Source organism: Taurulus bubalis, assembly GCF_910589615.1.
Source record: "Taurulus bubalis genome assembly, chromosome: 2".
Taxonomy (NCBI): Eukaryota; Metazoa; Chordata; class Actinopteri; order Perciformes; family Cottidae; genus Taurulus; species Taurulus bubalis.
Genome location: NC_136590.1, coordinates 38672631 through 38693291, shown reverse-complemented (window position 1 = coordinate 38693291; position 20661 = coordinate 38672631). Strand labels below are relative to the sequence as shown.

The 20661-nt window shown below is 42.8% G+C and overlaps 1 protein-coding gene across 1 annotated transcript in view; it reads right to left on the bottom strand.

Moving 5' to 3' along the window:
- Positions 1-20240, bottom strand: part of LOC306733177 (RNA-binding protein Musashi homolog 2-like) — a gene marked incomplete at both ends in the record, with an annotated part of 216215 nt that extends 195975 nt beyond the window's left edge. Inside the window, 5 exons of the mRNA XM_079214377.1 lie at positions 8737-8778; positions 18634-18718; positions 19285-19366; positions 19777-19817; positions 20179-20240. Coding sequence (XP_079070503.1) covers positions 8737-8778; positions 18634-18718; positions 19285-19366; positions 19777-19817; positions 20179-20240 — 312 coding nt within the window. The remainder of the gene's footprint in view (positions 1-8736; positions 8779-18633; positions 18719-19284; positions 19367-19776; positions 19818-20178) is intronic.
- Between the last annotated feature and the right edge of the window lie 421 nt (positions 20241-20661).

Sequence of the window (20661 nt, the reverse complement as noted above, 5' to 3'; positions counted from 1 at the left end):
ACATTTAGTTTGAAAAATGGGATGCCATGGTGGAAGTGAACGACAGCAGGTAATTGCAGAGAAGAAAGAAGAAAAAGGCTGGACTCCTGCATATCCTTCTTGCCATGCTTTGTTATAGCTCAACCCTCAAATTCCATCTACTTCCTCTCATTACCAACAATACCACGCAGATGCTCTGCTGCTGGGGCCGTTTGGGAGCTATTGAGCAGTGCTTGGGCAAAGAATGTGCATGACAGTGGTCCTTCAGTGGCTCCAGCATCAGGTGGAAATCACAGAAACACAGCCATAGGACGGGAAGTATGGACCTGAGATTCTTATCATAAGCAATTTGCATTGGAACTACTCTAGAACTTTTGCATAGATATGCTACATTGTTTTATGTTAATACTCTTGAAACACTTATATCTTGTCGACCTTTTCCTATCTTCTACCAAGTCCCATTTGTGAAAGTGAAACAAATAGCCGATAATCTTTGGCACGTTTTAATTAAAACAACAAAGAATCGACGTTCTAAACGCGCTGTGCTAATTACATAATATTTATTCGTCAAAGTGACAACACTAACCTTCTGGTGAAGATATTTCGGGGTGGAACACAAAGAAGAAGAAAAAAACACAGCAGAGAGTGACAAGTCAAATAATAACGCAAGTTGTGAAATATGTAATTACAGCATAGAATACGTTTCCGTTTGCTGCTCGTTATTTCTCATATAAAAAATGATGTTTAGTTATTATTAGAGTGTTTGTGTTCTATTGGCTGCTTGCGCGAGCAGTGACTAAACACAAGACTGGTTTTGGTGCTGGCAGGCCATGACCCCCAGGCCAATAAAAAGTGACACCACCACAATAAGTACAATAAGTATAACAAGGAAGTTATATGAATACAGTTAATTAAAGTAATGTAATGTTGCACCCACTGTTGATACAGTGACGTGATGCGCACAAGCAGTTGGAAGCAGAAAAAGGCAACAAACGCTATTGGCCGTCCCTATTAATCACAGTACCAACAACTGCACAGCTAATAACCCGACAGGCTTGTCTTTCTGAAGGATTATCTTCCTCAATCTGAGTGGCTGGTGACCCCAAAAAAAGACACAACGTCAACATACGAAAGAGCAATCTAGCCCGCGAGATTCCAATATCTTACTCTACAATGACAACTGGATCCAATCATGGCAGAACACTTCAGTGAGCCAGTCAGGCAATCCTCCAATCAGACAGACACGGCCAACACAAAATGAGCAGGCTTTAGCTTTAAAAAAAAAAAGATGTGCTAAATTCGAGTCAGAGCATTAACATCGAAGCAAACAACCATTTGCTACGTACATATATAGAAACTGAGCTTCTCTGTGCTCTGTTTACGTAGACACACATGCATGCAAGTCCCTATGTGTGTGTATGTGGCTCACTGGCCTGGTCTGGCTAATCGCAGGCGCCATGCGATGCGCTTATACAGCGGTTAAAGCCGCTACCGCGTCCCTGACCAACCCTCCAGTTCCCCCTCGGGTAAACACCGTTAGCTCTGTCCGCACTGTTACCCTTGTTTGCACCGCGACAGATTTTAGCACTGTTAGCTTCTAGCCACCGGCTCTGCAGTCGCCATGTTGAGAGCACTGTGGAGGCAATCCCTCCCTGAATATGGAATTTAGCGCCTTTAACAATTACAAACATATACTCTGTGTGTGTGTGTGTGTATATATATATATATATATATATATATATATATATATATATATATATATATATATATATATATATATATATATATATATATATATATATATATATATATATATATGTAAAACCTCACCTCTTGGAGTTGATGGAAGTGAAAGCCCCTAAACAACATACAAAACATATGCGGCATATTTAACCAAATGAGCATCCGGTCCAAACACTGGCTGACTTCTCTACGCAACGGTAACACATAGTGGATGATTTTGCTTTCATAAAATATTACTCTTCTACTGTATCTTTGTATCTGCTCGTTTAGAACCCTGCATCCTCTTGATGGTATGAAATATAGTGCAGCTATAATATTGTATGTCGTCTGCATAAAAAAAAAAACATGATTATGTGTGATACATTGTATTTTATTCACAAAGGATTGACAAATTGTACTTTGAAACACAAAAAAAAAATATATATATATATATATATTTATATTTGAAATGCACTCATCAGCCAAAGCCACTCCCTGAGGTGATCACTCTAGACTTCTTCACATTTGCTGGGTGAAGGCTCGGGGAGATTGGGAAAAAAAGATGTCCATATCGCGAGAAAGCCGAACACGGCTGGCTAATCCACCTGTCACATAATCGCAGCGCGCTAATACAGAACAGTGCTGCAGCTGCGGAGGGCCCAAGGTCAGAGTCACTGTTGGTTTATGCTGACCAAAGCCACTTAGATTGTCAGTTCCGTTCTTCTGATGCTGGCCGAGCGCTGGATATTTCATCGCGTTTACCTGCAGTCGTTTCCTCCTTTCCCTAACATACACAATGGACATTAAAGCATTGGTTGCTGCGGGATAAAACACATATGCTCTGGTCTTTTTAGTACACATTAAACTTGGGTTTTGGTGTGCGTGTGTGTGCTTGTATCTCCGTGTGTATGTGTGTGTGCGGAGTCTTTGATAAGAGGTCTTGAGAGCTACAGTGGAGGACCATGCCCTCCTCTGCTCTCCTCTCCTCTCTATCCTTGCTAGCAGGCTGTCCTCATTACTGTCAGTCAGCATCAGGTTTAGCAGTGCCAGGCTCCTGCACAGCCCTCTGTCCTCTCTGCCCCGCCAGCACTAGCCTGCCTGACCGCTGCCATTGGTGAGCATTGTAAGAAACCCCCTCAATCCCCTAGAAAACCTAATTACTCTCCACCCGCAACCAAGGAGACCAGAGCGGAGAAGGAGAGGGCGGCAGAGACAGAAAGGGAGAATCACACTCACTCACTCACTCACACACACACACACACACACACCATTTATGAGCGCTCTGGCAATTATTCAAACAAAGGAAGTGAGTGTTCATATTACGTCTGCGGTAAAAAAAATAAAAAATAAAATAATTACGCTTTACACATCATTTATCTTTCTACCGAAGCAGAAATACTGACGGAGGGGGAGCCTGAAATAAAAAAGATACATTTAGAGAGCGTGCGAAAACACACAAAAAGCACGTGCATGAATCAAACTGAGCATCGCTTTGACTGGGCCTCTCCGCTAACTGGGTCACTCAGTTGGTGATTGTGTCCGACCACCAAACAAACAGTCATTCATATGTCTGTGCTCTGGCCCCATTTTCATCTGGAGCAGTTCCACTGAGGCCACTGAAAGCAAAGGAGCTGACGGGTCGGGGATTTAAACCCATCTCCGGCTTCGGCACAGCAGCCATTATTACCACAGAGGGGGGAAACAACTCCTCTAAAAGTGGGGTTTATTTATGTTGGCTGCACATCTGGGTTTTTCTTTTTTGGAAGGGGGGGGGGGGCTGAGTGACAGTGTAGAATTCCCATCAACTCGCTTGTCACTTTTCTGTCGTCTTCCGTCTGTCTCGGTGCGTTTCGGTGTCAGTTGTAAAAACCCATTTCAAGGGTGCATTTATTTGGAGCAATACAGCAAATATCTTTTTTTCCCAGTCCGACATCGTGGCCGCTCGCCGGGATAAGGCCCGCTTCCGTGTGCCTTGAAATGCGACGCCAGGTTTCGGATAATAGTCGGCACAACGGAACAGAGTTCCCCTTTTCTTCCGCTCCGTGTGCCATCACGGAAAAAAAAAATGCCTTGAAATAAGAAATAATCTTCTTTGTCGTAATAAATATTTCGGAGGCCTCATTGTCGTAAACTGTGAAGCTGACTGAACAAAGCTATTGATACGGCGTTCTGTCCTACATGTGGGGACTTTTGTCCTTGAATATTTCTTTCACACTGGTGCAGCTGCACGGATCTGAGTTGGAACGGGGGGGAAGCTGGTGCTTTTAATAAACTCACAGGGACATTCAAAGGGGCTGGCAGCTACAGAGGTTTCAATTTCCCAGCAGTGAGCTGTGTCATTTAAAATAAGGATCATTTTTGAGAGGAGGAATATCATAATGCTAAATCTAAATCAAATAACTGAGCAAGGTGCAAGACTGGATTCGCAAAGGCCTTGTAATCCTGAAAGACGGAGGGGAAAAAAAAGAATAAAGAAAAGAGAGGTGAGCACAGAGACAGACAGAGTGAGAGATGATGTGGAAGAGGACGATGTAAGAGGAGAACAGCTACAAGTTCGTTTTGGATTTACATATACAGACACACACCTGTGTGTGTGTGGTCGTGTGTGTGTTTATGTTGCACCGTACGAAAGGCTCAGGGGATTAGAATGTGTATTTACTTCATGCAGGATTATTATTAGACTTTTCATTAAAACTTAAGGCTAGAAATCTCCAAAACCAAAACACACCCGAGAGTCTTTTCTGCAGGTAAGAACACAAAGCACACACTGTCCCAGAGAGAGAGATAGAGAGAGAGAGAGAGAGAGAGGTGTGGATCACAGGCGAGTCGAGGAAGTACTGGTCAATTTGCCATACAGAAAGTGAGTGAGAGTGCGAGAGAGAGAGAAAAAAGAGGAAAGGGGGGAAAGAGAAGACAAAGAGAGGGCTCTCCAGCTGCCAGAGATAGACGGACACTAACAACAGCAGGCCGCGGAGGCCACGGTCACAGCTGTCACGTGTCGATGTCTCACAATGACCTCAACTCGAGCACGAGCACATGCAGTACTTCCTCCTCACCGACGGCGACGCAAGATGTTTCACACGAGAAGTTTCAAAAGGGAAAACTGAGGGATGCGAGCCAGAAGAGCTGACTCCTCTGGAAAGCGTTGTCCTGGCTGCTCTCTGCGCAGTATGCATTCATCCATGCACAGATGAAGAGTCTTCCCTCCGCGTCCTACAGACTGCCAGAGGCACCGTGTCAACCTGCTCGGGGATGGCTTACATGGCAAAACCTCTTTATGAGGCGCAAGAGGAAATAAAAGAAAAGGGCTACGCCCATTGCTCTATAAACGGTTGCTGCTCCTTCCTTTCATTTCCATAACAAGCCATCAGAACTCATCTCCCACTGAAGTGGCCGCAGTCCCACTGGCAATTAAAATCATGCTGGGACATGCCATGGTTGTGCACGACTCCGCGGCGGGGAAACAAAAGCAGCGGCGGCAGCGGTAATGACGCCGACAGTCGAGTGGCAAATCTCGAGCAATGTCGGCGTAGGCCGGCCGCTTTGATTCCTCCAGGAAACTGAGAGCAGTCTCGTTCTCATCTTTCAGTGTGAACCGTACCGGGAAATATCAAACGGGGGAACAGCCTCATCTCATCTCTGTCTTCTGTACCACTTTCTATACACAGACGCAACACTAAAGGAGGCATGCTAGGGTTGTTGTTTTTTCTTTCTTTCTTTCAAGAATCTCAACAGGCTCAAAATATGTGGTAAGAAAAAGAAGATGAGGCCATCATTTTTGGTGTATTAAATAAAATTTTTGTCCGAAAATAAAAAAGGTTCAAAATCTTGACGTCCGAAGCATCCCATTCAGCTTCAGCTAATGTGGTTTTACATAGAATGAGGATTGCTAATTCGGCCCACATGTCTTACAGCGTGGCCGTGCCAATTAGGGTTCCCTTAACGGACAGTGAGGCCAATAACTCTTTCAACACACAGCACATGCGTGTCAGTATCTGCAGAGATATATTACGATGGCATGGCAAAAAAAAAAAAAAAAGGTGATGGTCATTGTATCGTGTTTTCATCTATATTTTCAGGAATAAGCTCCGGTATACTCATCACAACATATATTATTGTTATTTTTGCTATTAATAGAGAAGATCGAGAAGGACTAAATGTTGAGATGCTGAAACCTTGATGTTGAAATCCTGGGATTCTATCTCTTATCTCACAAAGCCACGTTTGACCCCCAAGACAGGCTGAAAAGGCCGGGAGGAGACGGGGCACAAGCGCATAAAAGCACCGTGCGTCACGTCTCCATTGTTGAATCCTTTTCTTTCTCATCTGTCAGTCATCAACAGAAGAGACCAAATCCCTGAATATCTGCAGACGGGTCTGCAACGATACCTTTGACACGGCGCGTAAGCGCAGCCTCCATTTCCGATACAAAACGTTCACTTTTTGAGTCGGAAGATCAGCTTCAGTCGTGTGACATTAATCATCCGTAATGTTTCGTTTAGCGCGTTCTTTTGGATTGACAGGCTCTGCGGGTGGTTTGCCCTTGGCGCCCTTGACCAATAGCCTTGTGCAGGTTGGAAGATTCCAGAACTCAACGGGCAAAAATACATCTGCACTCTGATTTGTACTCATGATGACAATAACCTACGATTCAGGTATAATACTGCCCTTAAAAACGTCAATCTTTCCCTTCAAAACTCTCCAGAATCGTACGAATCCTCTGACTTTGTCATACATGTCAAAACAGATTTAAATTAAATTACGTATACCTCGTTTTATGGCCTAATGATCATCTGCTGGCAAACTCCTTCCCGTCAGTTTCCTGACCGCCTCTTTATAATGGAAATGTCCATGTTCTGGGGCAGTGTCAGTTATGCCTGCTGATACAAGTTGTTTTTCCCTGTGATCCTGTCATCCCGGTGCAAACACCTTCAGTTGTTTACAGTGAAATGTCCTCTGTGTTCACCTTCACTTCCTGTCTGTTTTCAGCACCGCTCTACGTGCTGTACATACTGTATAGTTTTACCACACCGCAGCATTTCGGGGCAGCAGGGGCGTGGGGGATGGGTCATCGGCGGGGTTACTTTGCGAGGTCATTGTTAGCCGTGAGAAAATGAGCGCTGATTGGTGGCGTCGCGATGTGCTCCCCCCGAAGCCCGTGCCACAGAGGCACCTGCCAAGACGGGCTTCTTTAAACAAGACCGAAGCCTATTCAACAGCTGCATAAGCAGCCGGGCAGGCGGACAGTGGAGGGGAGACAAAAGAAAGCAAATGCAAAAAAAGTGAGGACTTGCTAAATGGGAAGCACAGAATTGGACCTTTTTTTAAAAAGGTCTTAAATCAATTGAACATAAAGTACAAACCCATGCAATGTTAATCTATCTGGCTTAATCCCATTGCTTTAAGACCCTTTATAATCCACATTCAATACATCCATTTTTCTTCCCTAACAAGCTTGCCCTATAGTCATTGTATAAATCATCGGTACGATGCAGTGCATTATGTTATAGTGTCATTATTTCACCACACAGGGAAGAATGACAAATATGTTTAAGACCGGGTAGGTCAGCTCGACATATTGCATTTCCTGGTCTGAGTCATTGCTAAAAAGAGTACAACACTGTTTAAAAAAAGATTAACAATAACCACGACAGCAAGGAGTTTCTTGCTCACTGAAAAAAAAAAAAAAACAGAAGCATCATCAACCATCTGAGCCGTTTTATTGCACCTTGGACTTTCGCGAGCGAGGCTCCTAACAGAGGAAGTTGCAGCGAAACACTTGGCGTGTGAGAAAATGTGGAGAAACACTGGTAGTTTCTCAACCATATGCCGATATCCTTAAGTCACCATGTGCTCTGGCTTTGAAAGCCTGTCCTGCCAATTCCTCATTTGAAACCTGACCAACTCTTCAACAATGCCTCCCTCTGATCCAGCGGGAAGGAGAAAATCTATTATCGATCTCCACCTGGTTGAGGTGGAAAAAAGCCTTGATAGCGGCCGCTGAATAGCGTCGACGCTGTACTGTCGCTTTGCCACTGAAGCTGGGGGATGGTGCGAGGGGGGCATGTCAACAAAGCCCTCGACTGTGCCACAGCACCATCTGCACACGCTGAATATGTAATCGTCAATAGAACGGCTCAAAGACCAGTAATCAAGAAAGAGGAAACGATAATGTGCACCGCGAGGCGGGCCCTCGGCGGGGGGCGACTTCCTGCGTGATTGGAGTTTGGCTTATCTTTTTCAAAATCGCCCATTGTTTTCGATGCTAATTGTGGCCATCTTTACATGCGGGCGCCACAATTAAAAAAGGCATTTCTTCAAATCACTTGTGTCGTTTCGAAGCCATTCAACTGCGGGCGACGAAACAACTCGACAGACGCGTAGTTCAGCCAGTCAATGCGATTCGTCACCGTCCATGAGGAGTCCCCAATCCTTCCTTTCATTTGGAAATGACATTAATATGCACCTTGAAAAAAGGCATCCAACAGCCAACACGGGACGGGAACATCTTGAGCCCACTTCCTGTCAGTCTCACAACCCCTATCGAGCCAACAGAAGCTGGTTTCACACTCGTACGCTCGTCGCATTAACACGCAACAAAGACTATTGCCGACTATAATTGGCCTTTTGTAATAATAATAATAATAATAATAATAATAATAATAATAACAACAACACAGAGTTCATTTCCAAACATTGGCATTAAAAACAACCATAATGAGGGATGAGATGCAAATACTAGCGTAAAGGCACAAAAGGAAATATGACAATACAATAAACAATCAGGTTATGTAAAAGAACTCCATAACCTCAATCATGCTGAACATTTCCCACAAGTCTTATACGTCCAACTTTAATTGCCTTGGTGAAACAGCATCGACAAGGTGAGAACAATGGAGGCAGACTCTGCGTTTCTCTACAACAACAAACAGACAACCACCGCCTCTTTGTGTCTGCACACAAAATTAGGTAAGCTAGTGACATGAGCCATAATCATTTTCTCCGAGCAGAGGTTAGTGACCAATTTATTCTTACCTTAGGCTGGGCGCGACGTGGAAAGGCAACCTTAGGATCAATCTGAGAATGAGAAGAGAGTAGCAAAATTGTTGTTAAACGAGTAAAAAAAAAAAAGCAGCGATATTCAAACGGGTGATGGAAGTATTTCCAAAACTGCACGCTTACAAAAAAGGCACCCCCCGAAAGAGTGAGCATTCACACGGTCACATTTTTAAAATCCTCTGTGGTGAGGAATACATACTAGGATCTTAATACATATTCAAAGCTTAATGTATTAAAATGTGATATTTTCTACGGACAGTGTTAATATCCGAGGCATTAAGATTTACAGGGGAAACATAATCAGCCTGTGGCGATAAAAACAGTCTGCTTTTGAATTTGAGAAGCTTTTTTCCCCTCTCTCTCTCTATGACACTCAAGCAGCATTCAAGAGCTGTCAAAATTATTGCAATTATAAATTAAGTGCACACGAACGGCCCAACAAAGTGGTAATAAGAACATAGGAAGGGGGATTTCTGGTAGCACAATGGCTTTGCTACAGCAGACCTGACTTTTGTCAAATCTGACCCCCCCAGTCTGGTTTAAATTTGCTGTGTCATGGTTATGGGTAGCAATAGTACCAACTGTCCTATTAGTGATTAATTATGACACCAATTTGTCCCCACTGACCACTGCCTGTAAATGATATCTTAATGCACCATGCAGTGACAGAACTTTACGAGTCATCACACCAAGCGTTTACTCCACAGCGGCCAATAATTCGACTGGCGCGGAGGTTTAGCCCAATAACTGCTTTGATTTCCAGTTACGCGAGTCCGTTGGGGCAGCAGACCTTTAAGTTAAAAGCAATATACACTTCACTTCACGATTCCATATCCCGAGCGCCGACTAATGGCCGTACAAAACGTGTTATTATGAGGATCCGACTAGAGCCGTGTTGCTGAAATGTGCGATAAAGATAAACCGGCCTGGCCTTTTAAAAAGGACCTCAATGACACATTCTAAGCACAATGCTCACAATGTACTGAACATCATATGTGTGCTCCAAAACTGGTATGGTGCGTGTGTGTGTGTGTGTGTGTGTGTGTGTGTGTGTGTGTGTGTGTGTGTGTGTATAGATTACACCATCTTTCTGCTGGATATTGACATGGAGCATGCACTGGATCAAATAGCTTGGGTATTGGACACAATGGGGCCGATCCTTTCCATTCAAGTCTACTATACATTATATAATGTGATTTTACTTCCTGTTTAAAGTTATGACCATGCACAAAGAAGATTTGTTTACCAAGTTGCTGGTGTGCGATTTCTTGTCACAAAACAATTCAGTAAATGCATCTATGTATTTATTTGTTACACTTTGTTTAAAAAAAAAAGTAAGGAAAGCAATGTTTGAACCAGGCCTGACGTTGCCTAACATAAAAGAACGATACCAGTAACTTCCACTCACTTAACACTGGTATCGGATCGGTATTCGGTATCGGCCGATAACCAAAGCCCGGGTTTCGCCATCGGTTTCGGGACTGAAAAGGTCTGAACGGCGCATCCCTATTTGTCTGGTCGTGGTCGCAGCACAGAGTAGCTTTTATTCTAGGCAGGAATCGCTGATTGAATATGACAGGGAGAAAATGAGAGTCTGAAGCCACCGTCGCCTCCAGATATTGCCAAATAACCAGGAGGATGCGTCAGATCAGCCTGATTCTCCATCTTGTGCTTGTTATCTCATTAGCTACATTTTCCTCGTTAATTTCAGTGGTAGGAAGGTGCGCGCGTGGGGGGGGGGGGTGGGGAGAGGGTTCTCATCAACCTTGCACAATGAGGAGGAACTATCTCAAACAGCCATGGCATCCTAAATTGTCCTCGCCTGGTTACCAATGAAATTGTAAAAAAAAAAATCCTTTTTTTGTTGTAATATTACTCATTTATGTTCCTGAGAAACCTTTTCATATTGTTCCATATTTTCCCCACTTGTTCTGTGGAAATATCTACAATTAGTGTACCAATTCTATGCTTTCATGAGTCACTACTTCAGTACAGATGGATATATTTAAGAAAAAGACATTGCTTCCTGCTGTGGAAGACAACGGAGAGAGAGAGTGAATTAAGGAACACAAGAACAAAAAGACACCATCTGCACAGATCAATTAAGCCAATGAGACCGACTATGTTTTAATGCGTTTGAAGGGAAACCATGATGTGCAATGTCATTGTCATCTTTTCCCGCCAGTCTCCGTTATTACGGTTATCTTTCTAAATCAAGTCAAAATGAGAAATGAATTCAATAACACCTGGGTACGGCAACCCTGCTTGTAATGAATTTCATTTAAAGATTTGTTTTAGCACTTAGCCCCAGGCATAACCAATTCAAACTCAATTATTTTGTGTGCCCTATTCGAGCAAAGACAACACATTCTGCTTCGAATACCAAAGTCCTGTATGCTTGGTAATGTATCTCACTTTTTAAGCCTATACACAAAACACATCAGACCTCATTTCAACATAATGCGCAAACTAATTGTTTTTCAGTCCTGCTGAGAATGTCTATTCACGACGAAGCTTCCCGTTTGCCCGCGCACAAGAGGGCTCTTAAACACAGCAGAGATGGGGGTCATATAGTTTCCTGTCAGTTGGAAACATTACAACTATCAAAAGGAGCCAATTATATGCACAGAGTTGTGTTCAAAACGAGGCTACTGCAGATTGTTTAAATCGCACTCAGAGCAATGGAACCAAATTAGGCGAAGAGGACTTACTAACCAATCCTTCTGAGAAATCCTGTGGCAGCACCTTTTTAGGTCACAACTTATGATGAATGACTCCTTTGAGAAATCTGAACATGAGGAGGGGAGGTGTAGGAATTGTTTCCCCTCGGTTTACATATTCACGTGCGCGGGGTTTTAAAGAGGAAAGTCCCTCCCCACCAAAGGCCAACAGCTAAAGTGTGCGCTGCCCCTTGCACTGGAGGAGCACACCTTTGGACCGGAGACCTCCCCGTCTCGGTTTCACATGTTACTTCCTTCCCGAAGCTTTTTCATTATGCAACACACGCACGCACGCACACGCACACACACACACACACACACACACACACACACACACAGAGTCAGTCTGACCTGGGTAGTGCACTTGTTTCAGTAATTCCACATAAGGGTACCTGTATCATGTTTTCATCCAGCAATACATATTCAAAAATAATGGGAACACACACAATAAATTACCTATTAGTGATTTAGCTTGCATGTTTTGGTCCATTTTGTTTCCATGAAAGTACTTTTCTTAATGGGTTTTGGGGGGTTTGAAACACTCTCTTGCCCGTACTTTGCTTTTTCCTTTCCAATTTTCTCCACCTACATCTGCTGAACGCAACAAGTTCAGGCACACTCTGTGGTTTGTCGAGATGGATTCTGGGAAACAAATCACGAGCTCGTGTAAAAGTAGAGGAGGCAATTCGTAGGGAACACGTGCACCAAAAAGGCACATTAAAAAAACATAAATTGAAGACACATAACTCCGGCGTAGAAAGATAGACCTCCCCCAGCCAGCTGTAGCTTTATGGTTATCATCGAGTAGCAGTTAAGGTACTTTATTAATCCCCCTCTAGGAAATGTCTATCATGGAAACATCACAAGCAGCGCATGCAAACTAAACAGCACATAGATATTTAGAAACCTGACTCGAAGCTGAATGAACAATCTGCTGTGAATATGGACACGCTCCACCTTTGAACATTACGTTTTATTGGTTGCCAGATTAGCTGCTCAAACGAGGGAAACCGACGCTATCAAGCAGGTAAACACCTGGAATTTACCTTCTGTGTATTGTTCGTTACTGCGGAAGTATGAAGGTCGTTTGGGATTGTTAAATCCATTAAGGAGCATAGCAATAAACTTTACTTGGGACTGACTGGACTCGTATACAAGAACAACTCCATTGTCTTTTTCTGTGTTATAATGTTTTTTTTTTTTTTTTTACATGTTGCAAACGTGGACGCAATGGGACTGTAAAATGGAACCACGGCCATTTGCAGATTCCCAAAAATAGTTGCAAACTTGAGCAAAGCTATCCCACAACCAAAAAATAGAAGGCTAAAACTCAGATGGAGGATGTCATCGAGTTAGTGTGAAACTGCTACATAGACAAATGTATTGGGAGAGATGTTCTAGATGAGATGTTCTAGATGAGAGCCAGGGGGGTGTTCTGAGTATATATGGCTACATTTAACGCTTTAAGTTGAGTTTGAGAGTTACTTTCCTGGTTTCCGGCTGAGAGACAGAGAGAGAAAAAAAAGTTGTGTTCACAAATATTGATTGAAGCATTCCGCGCGCACTCACACCCCCATCGGGATGTTTTTGCAAATATTTTCCAGCTTTCGGGAAACTCCGGATAAGGATATGCTACCCGGAGAATTCCGACAGAAAAACAGGACACCTTCTTTTTATTATTTTTCAGGTTTCTGAAGATAGCGGGAAATTAAGACAACCCGCATGCAGGTGGTGGATATCGTTTGAATCCCGTTCCCAGGTCCTGGTTTTGTCCTTATTTGGGATTGGATGTTTATATGCAGCTTGAGAAACCTGGATACTACTGTGAATGTTAACTCACCAAGCCACGTGTTCTTTTTGAGGAACAAAATATTCTTACGGGCAATAAGGGTATAGTTATTTTAGGCATCGGTTATTCACGACTGTCTGCACTGGGATTCTTTAATTTTTTCCCTCCTTTGATTAAATTACTGTTACCATCTAATGGCAGCAGTACCTCTTATGTACAATAGACTGACAGCCTCTAAAGCGATGGAATTTTCAAGGGCCGGCGCAATTACGGTATGTTTGCCTTTTTACAATGCGGGTATCTCACATCTGGAGTTTACACAGTTGAGTTTACACAGTTGTGGGAGCGTGACTAAGAGACACGCTAAAGACGCCCTACTGGTGAAGTGGCTGCACACCACCCTAACGGGACTTTTTTCTAATTAATAGTGTCGGTGCACCGTTCTTATGCCATGATCTCACACAGAGTTCCTCACAACATCATACAGGAGCCGATATGTCAACATAATAAATGAGAACAGACTGAGAAGAATCCCCTCTCCATCTTTTATCTTCCACAACCTTTTACTACAGGGTCTCTGTGGGCTGCTTCTGCATGCAACTGTGGGAGATCAGGGCTAAGAAACAGCCTATATCTTAAGTTCATATCTTCTAAAAAAAAAAAAAAAGGATTTCTCATATTAATGTGGCTCCTGGGTAAACTCTCTTCCTCTCTCTTAAGACATATCTACAGTGGCATGATGGTGTGGTGTTTAAGCTAAAAAAGGGGAAGAAAAAAAAAAGGCTTATCAAAGATTGCAGCTTTTTCCTCCAACTTAAGAGCGAGAGCGGGTCCACAGGTGTGCCTGCGCGATACCAAATAGACAAGAAATTAAAACATAAATATTTCATATCTGTGCTGTCAATCTTTACCGATTTTTTTTATTTTTTTGGGGGGGGGGGGGGGGGGCGAGGATAACGCCACGAAAAAAGGCAGTTTGTTATGCTCGTCTCTCCAATAATGAGATAGTTTCCAAAATATGCAACACCATGATGAGCATGATCCAGATTCAGTGGTATTACACAAGATATTACACTCCCGCCTTGACAAACATCCCTGTGTACTTGATGTACTTAAACAAGGGCACATCAGAGTTTAGCTCGCTGATCTGACTTTACTTCCCGAAAAGATTAAAGATCCACCCAAAACAGCTGTTTATCCACGCTTTTTCTCCAACTTTCCTCTTGTATAGCATACACTGACCTGGGCAGTAAAGGCAATGAATGTATGAAAACATTGATGTTTGTGGGTTTTGCAGTGAGAAGTGAGTTAGATCTTTGCAGTTCAAACTAAAGTTAAACGATATCACACAGCCATGATCCATTCACATTTTGCATTTAAATATAACCCTTAGCAGGTCCCTGAAGAAATGTTATACATTTTTTTTTTTTCATATATTCCACTTTACATTAAAACCAGACTAGAAGCCGACCTAGCATCAATCTACTGCCTTGATGAGCTCTCAAACTTCTCAAATGCAAAGTCGTGTTCTACTTGATCTGCCCTTGTTCATACCAACCTGCCTTGAAAAAAAAAAACATCTTTAGGAACAGATGCTGCGAGTTGCATATTTCTAAACTGAACAAAAAGCATCATGAAAAATGGTAAATATGTTCTGAATTACCAGCATGTGTGTTTTGAAGCCCCAGGCTGCGCTTCCCCATATGTCTCATTCACATTCATCTTAGTCTGGGTGTTTTCATAACCGGACAAAAGCCTGAGCGCACGCTTGGGAAAAAAATAAGAAAATACTAATAAAGAATAAGAGGAAGGCTTTGACTGTGTGCATGTAATCTCACATCCTAGCATTTTTGTGGATGCTACGTTGATTCTATAGTTCGGCAGCTCTTTCTTTCTCAACCACGGAGGAAATGTTGGGCTGAAATGAAGTTATATACACTGTAATTCTTTGTGAGATATGAATGTAATCAAATGCCTCTCTTGTATTTGGTTCTTTTTTTTTACTAATATTACTTCATAATGATGAGTGCGCCATGTGTGCGTTTGTCAGGAAGCCACGTTAGTTCAACCTCCAGCATCCGACTAGATTTGAAAAAAATAATAATAAATGAGAAACAAACAAGGAAACTAAAATGTAAATTAGGTACGAGTTCTACTTTCCCTGTGCGAATAATGTGACTCAACTTGTTCACAGTCACAGCACCACCAGCCACTCGCGCCCTTTCAAGGTTACTGAGGACAACAACAAAAAAAACTCTGGTGCGGATTCACTCGAGCACCGTGAAAGCGGGGAGGTCTGGTATCGAACCGACATCTGCAAGCGCATCAAGAGCCAGCCACACGCGCTGGACCGGTCCCGTTCCTTTTCATTCGTGCAGAGCAACTTTGCAAAAGAGATATGACGGACCCTAATGCAATGCCATCTTGATAGCGCGAGCGTTAAGATATATACAGCCACGCAGCAGATACAGCCCGATGACTAATAGTGAGGAGAACAACACAGACAGCTGCCTTAGGTCTGTAATCTTCTATTGCACCCGACAGATAAACAACAGCACATTAGCAGCTAGGAAATATCAATTTCTGCATGCATTTGAGTCAGGATCTTTGGTATTTCAATTAGACTGTCAAACACTCATCCGATTATAAAAATGTCAAGCAAACAAAACAAAACAGCTTCAAAGCTTCACTTGTTTATTATGACGAAGTCATTGGTTATTATTACAGGACTATTAGTATTGTCAATATATTTCAGGTGGGGGGGGGGTATGGAGACAAAACACATGGCCATGTCAACAAAGCAAATAAATCATGTTTCATTAACATCAGACAGGATTGCAAATCTTATTTGAGTCCACATTTGTTTAAATATAGACTGTGTCCCAAGTCAACATCCAAAATGTTAATAGTCAATAAAACCTATGTATTTGGGGCATCCTTTGACGTGGACACTGTAAACACGACGCCCCCTGATCGAGTCTGGCCGGGCCTCTCTCGCCCTTCATTTCCTGTCAGCTCTATACTGTATGCCATCTAATAAAAAATAAAAAGCACAAAAAATAAAGAAGCCAACAAAAAAAAAAATACCTCAACTAGTTTGGAATGAAAATCCACTTTCACAACATAAAGGATTTTTTCAGAAAGCTACTACCCGACAGAGGTAATGATAAATATTATGAAATGGGAAAGGTTTTGCAGAAAGCCTCGAGTGACTTGCCAATTAGATGAGGACAGATGTGCAACAAGTGTAGAGAACTTTGCCGTTGTCTGTGCACTAAGGCCACAATACGGAGAAAAATGATGATTAGATGTCAGACTTTAAAATGTCACCGCTCACTTCTCAGGGTGAAGCACTGTCAGATGTGAAGAGTGTGACATAAGTCTGCCAAATATGACCTACAGCCTACGATATGATTGTCTGGATGCGTATCTGTAGCTGCAAAACGTTCTGTATCTTTCTGTGGATGTCTCAAAATGGTCATTTTACATTACAAATGTTGCACTTCGCTCAATATGCTTCAGAGGAGCAAGGAAAAACCTATGTTTTAACTCCGGCATAAATACATAAGGTTATAGACCAAGACTATTCTACATTTTGATAATGATAATATCTAGAAGCTGCTGGCAAAAGTTTGGTAACTTTAATAAAATAACGTCCATCATATGGCTGGAAAAAAATATATATTTTGCAATCAATAAGTCAGTTGCAACATAGAAGTAGCAGTGGATTGAGACGGCGCTATGAGCGTGAGGTCATCAAGATAAGTCCAAGGAAGATCTTAATCGAATCGTTTTAAATGCTCAAGGAATTTAACCGTTTCCTGCTGCCACTGCTCTCAAAGTGCCGTTGGGTAAGGCACTGGACCAGCTGTGCGGGACAACTCCCAGGTGCAAGTACATTTTTTTGTGTGCAACACATTTCCCTAAATTCAAGTTCATTTCAAATGTCAACCTTGAAGTGAACCAAACTGCTCCGTACGAAACCTGCTTTTTACGGACTCGTGTGCGATGTCGCCAGTCCTACATGCTGGTCCTTTCGCCGTCATGCTTGTCTTCTCTATTCACCCATTTCACAAGAGTCCTTGTCACCCTTATAGCCGTGACATATACAAAAGACTAAAGCACAAAAAAAAGTCTGAGTGAGACACTGAACACCAAACCCCCTCCAACCCTGAGACTTAAAATAGCATAGCAGGAAGGATCCGATCGGATGGGGGAAGAGGAAACTAACTATCCACTGTACGCCCATCTCTGTGTCCCCTAATGTATTTTGACATGTGTGTTTTTTGTAATGGTAAATAACAAAAACACATGAGTCCATTTGGTTAAGTAAAGCCACCATCACTGCGCTGTTGTGAAAGCTGGCCAAAAAGCTCCATTTCCTCCATATAGCGTTGCCTTCAGCCAAGGATTCCATTTCCAAAAAACTATGCTGCCATATCTAGATATTACCATCATACGAGCAGAAATTTCTGACAAATGCAATCTCAGCTGAACCCTGTCTAATCCATCACTACAGACATCTAAAAAAAAAAAAAAAAAAAATGACAAATTTCAAAAAGGGCAAGCAGAATCCACAACAGTTCAGAGTTCTTCATGGGTGGGTGTATGCGTCTGTCTGCGGATCAATTGGCTTATCTATGCAAATTAATACAGACAATCCTTTCTAAGCTAAACTAATATATATATATATATATATATATATATATATATATATATATATATATATATATATATATATATACATATATATATATATATATATATATATATATATATATATATATAAAAATATTATAATATTTTACAATGCAGTCGCCAATTAGTTTGAATAACATGTTTGTTGCTTACAAAGTTGTTTGGTTCTGCTTTAGTTTATCTTTTTGACTTCGTGGCAATATTTCCTGGGGGGGAAGGGGGTTCAAACAGGTTTCTTCTCACACTTCCAGTATCAGTGCATCAGGCGTGATACAACGCGATATCTGCCGGGTCAAACAGAAGTGGGGGCAGCAGGGCCTGAGACAGCACGCCCTTCAGTGGGACATGAGATATGTGCACGCTGCACATGCGTCTGAGGCTAACAGGAGAGGGGTGGGGGGGGGTCAGCCCCAGTCAACCCCGGAGAAGTGAAAGTGAACACGCACACTATTCACCCCTGGAGTTGTGTTTTTATTGCTAAGCTCAGTGTTGAAGGGGCTGTCATGCGTTTAGCCCGTATGCATGACCTTGATCCACACAGCCTGTTAACTTGAGGTGTTCAACCAACGGGACCTTGCAGGCGGTGGGAAGTCACACAGTTATGACAGTAGGGAGGGGGGGGGGGGATAAACACTTGCATTAAACATGTAGATAAAATGAACTCACCGTCTTTGAGTCTAATTCGTGGTGTTGTTGAGCTAAGACTTTATCTACACTGGCAGCATCTGTAAACGTAACAAACCCAAATCCTCTGCAAAACAAAAAAAGACAGAACAACAATGTTAGAAATGCATGCAGCGCAATAATTGCAATATCACATGTGGTCTCATGCAAATACTGAAATGTATTGTGGCTCGGCATAAATACGACTGCACAACAACGGGGCATGCTATTCCTGTGACCTTATTATTCTAACAATATTTCTGTGCAAAATGTCTTAATAATATTAAAATTAAAAAATAGAAACGATGGACGTCCTGTGGTAGATTTTAAACAGAAACGGAGCCCGCTGCTGATCATTATTTGCCCGGTTACAATGGGAGGCGACACCACAGCAACATTGCGCTGCAGTCACAAAGTCAATGTCAAATTGCATTCGGCTGCAGCTTTACAGCAGTGAGCATTTAAGCTTATCTGGCTCGCTGTGAAACCACACGCAGGCGCGCGCACACAGGGGACACACGCGAACACTATGCGCGCTCGCGCGCGGACACAGAAAACACACACACTGGATTAAATACGAAACACGGACAAAAAGTGAGCGATATCGTCACATGCACTGTAGAGGGGGAAAAGTAGGAGAAGCCCGGTGTTTACCTTGAGCGTTTTGTCGTGGGGTCTCTCATCACCATACATTCTCTTATTTCTCCGAATTTACTAAAATAGTCTCTAAGGCTGTCTGTGAACAGAGAAAGAAAGAAGAAGAAGAAATATGTCGGGTCATTGGACAGAAACATATGGGCATACTGTTGTCACTGCATTTTCAACACCAAGGAAAAAAAAAAAAAAAACACCCCGCGATGCGCATAGGGGTCGAATAGAGGACTTCAGATGGACGGAGATCAAAGAATAACACCGTGCGCACACACACACTGGTGAGATATCCCATACAGTAACGCTACCGCACGGTGCACATTCGCACATACACCGCCAGCAGCCACACAACGAGCACTCAGTCACAGCGGCGACAACACACACACACACACACACACACACACACACGCACACACACACAAACATACGCGCGCGCACACACAAAACAACAAGAAAATACTGGACACGGTGTAAAAGAGAATAACAGTCTCTCACCTGGTGAGGTTTGCCAGCTGAGGCCACCGATAAACATTTTACTGAAAGGGGAAAACACAACAGAAGTGAGTCCAGATGTCAGTTCGGCCATTTTGACGACTAACTACTTCTAAAAGCGACCTTAAAGGATAAAAGGAAGACTATGGAGACACATTCGCGCTTCGTATTTATAGTCTATCTACATAAAAGGGGGAGGCCACTCTCGCTACGAAGCTGAGGGGCTTTCAACTGAATGTGGAAACGGACCCGGGCACGGTTGAAGTGCGCACTGTGGGGACGAATCCAGCACGGCAGTCGAAGTCCTCTCTAAGATTTTGTAACATGAAAGAAGGGGAAAGAAGAAGAAAAAGATGGGAGGAAAAAAAAGCCGTACCTTAGGATTACATTTAGAAAGATTCTTACCCCGGGTCATGTTGTGAATCATTTAGGCTTCCGGATGTGGCTTGACTCCCGTCTCCTTCCATATCTATTTCAAACTATAGGCTGGGACTACAGTAACAGTGACAGACACACACAGATACGGCAGGAGATATGCAAAGCCCCGCTATGAGAATATTACCGAGCCGGGAATGAAAGCGTCACACGTGGGATCAGCTCAGCCCCCTGCTCCCTCCTCCCTCTCCTCGGCACGCTCTACCTTGGCCCACAGGGGGCGGAGCCTGCCTCTGTCACCTAACCAATCCAATTGACGTCAATTCAGGCAATCTGCAAACCAATCCTCCGATTTGTCATTTAATTAAGCGCTAAGCCACTAGAGGTGAAAGTGGCTTATTGCTCTTCTAAATCAGTGGACACATAGCATTAAAAAAAAAGGAAGAAAAAAAAAGTCTTTGTCCAAGAAATTGTCCTCTTAATTAGCAATGTTGACTTATTATTATTATTATT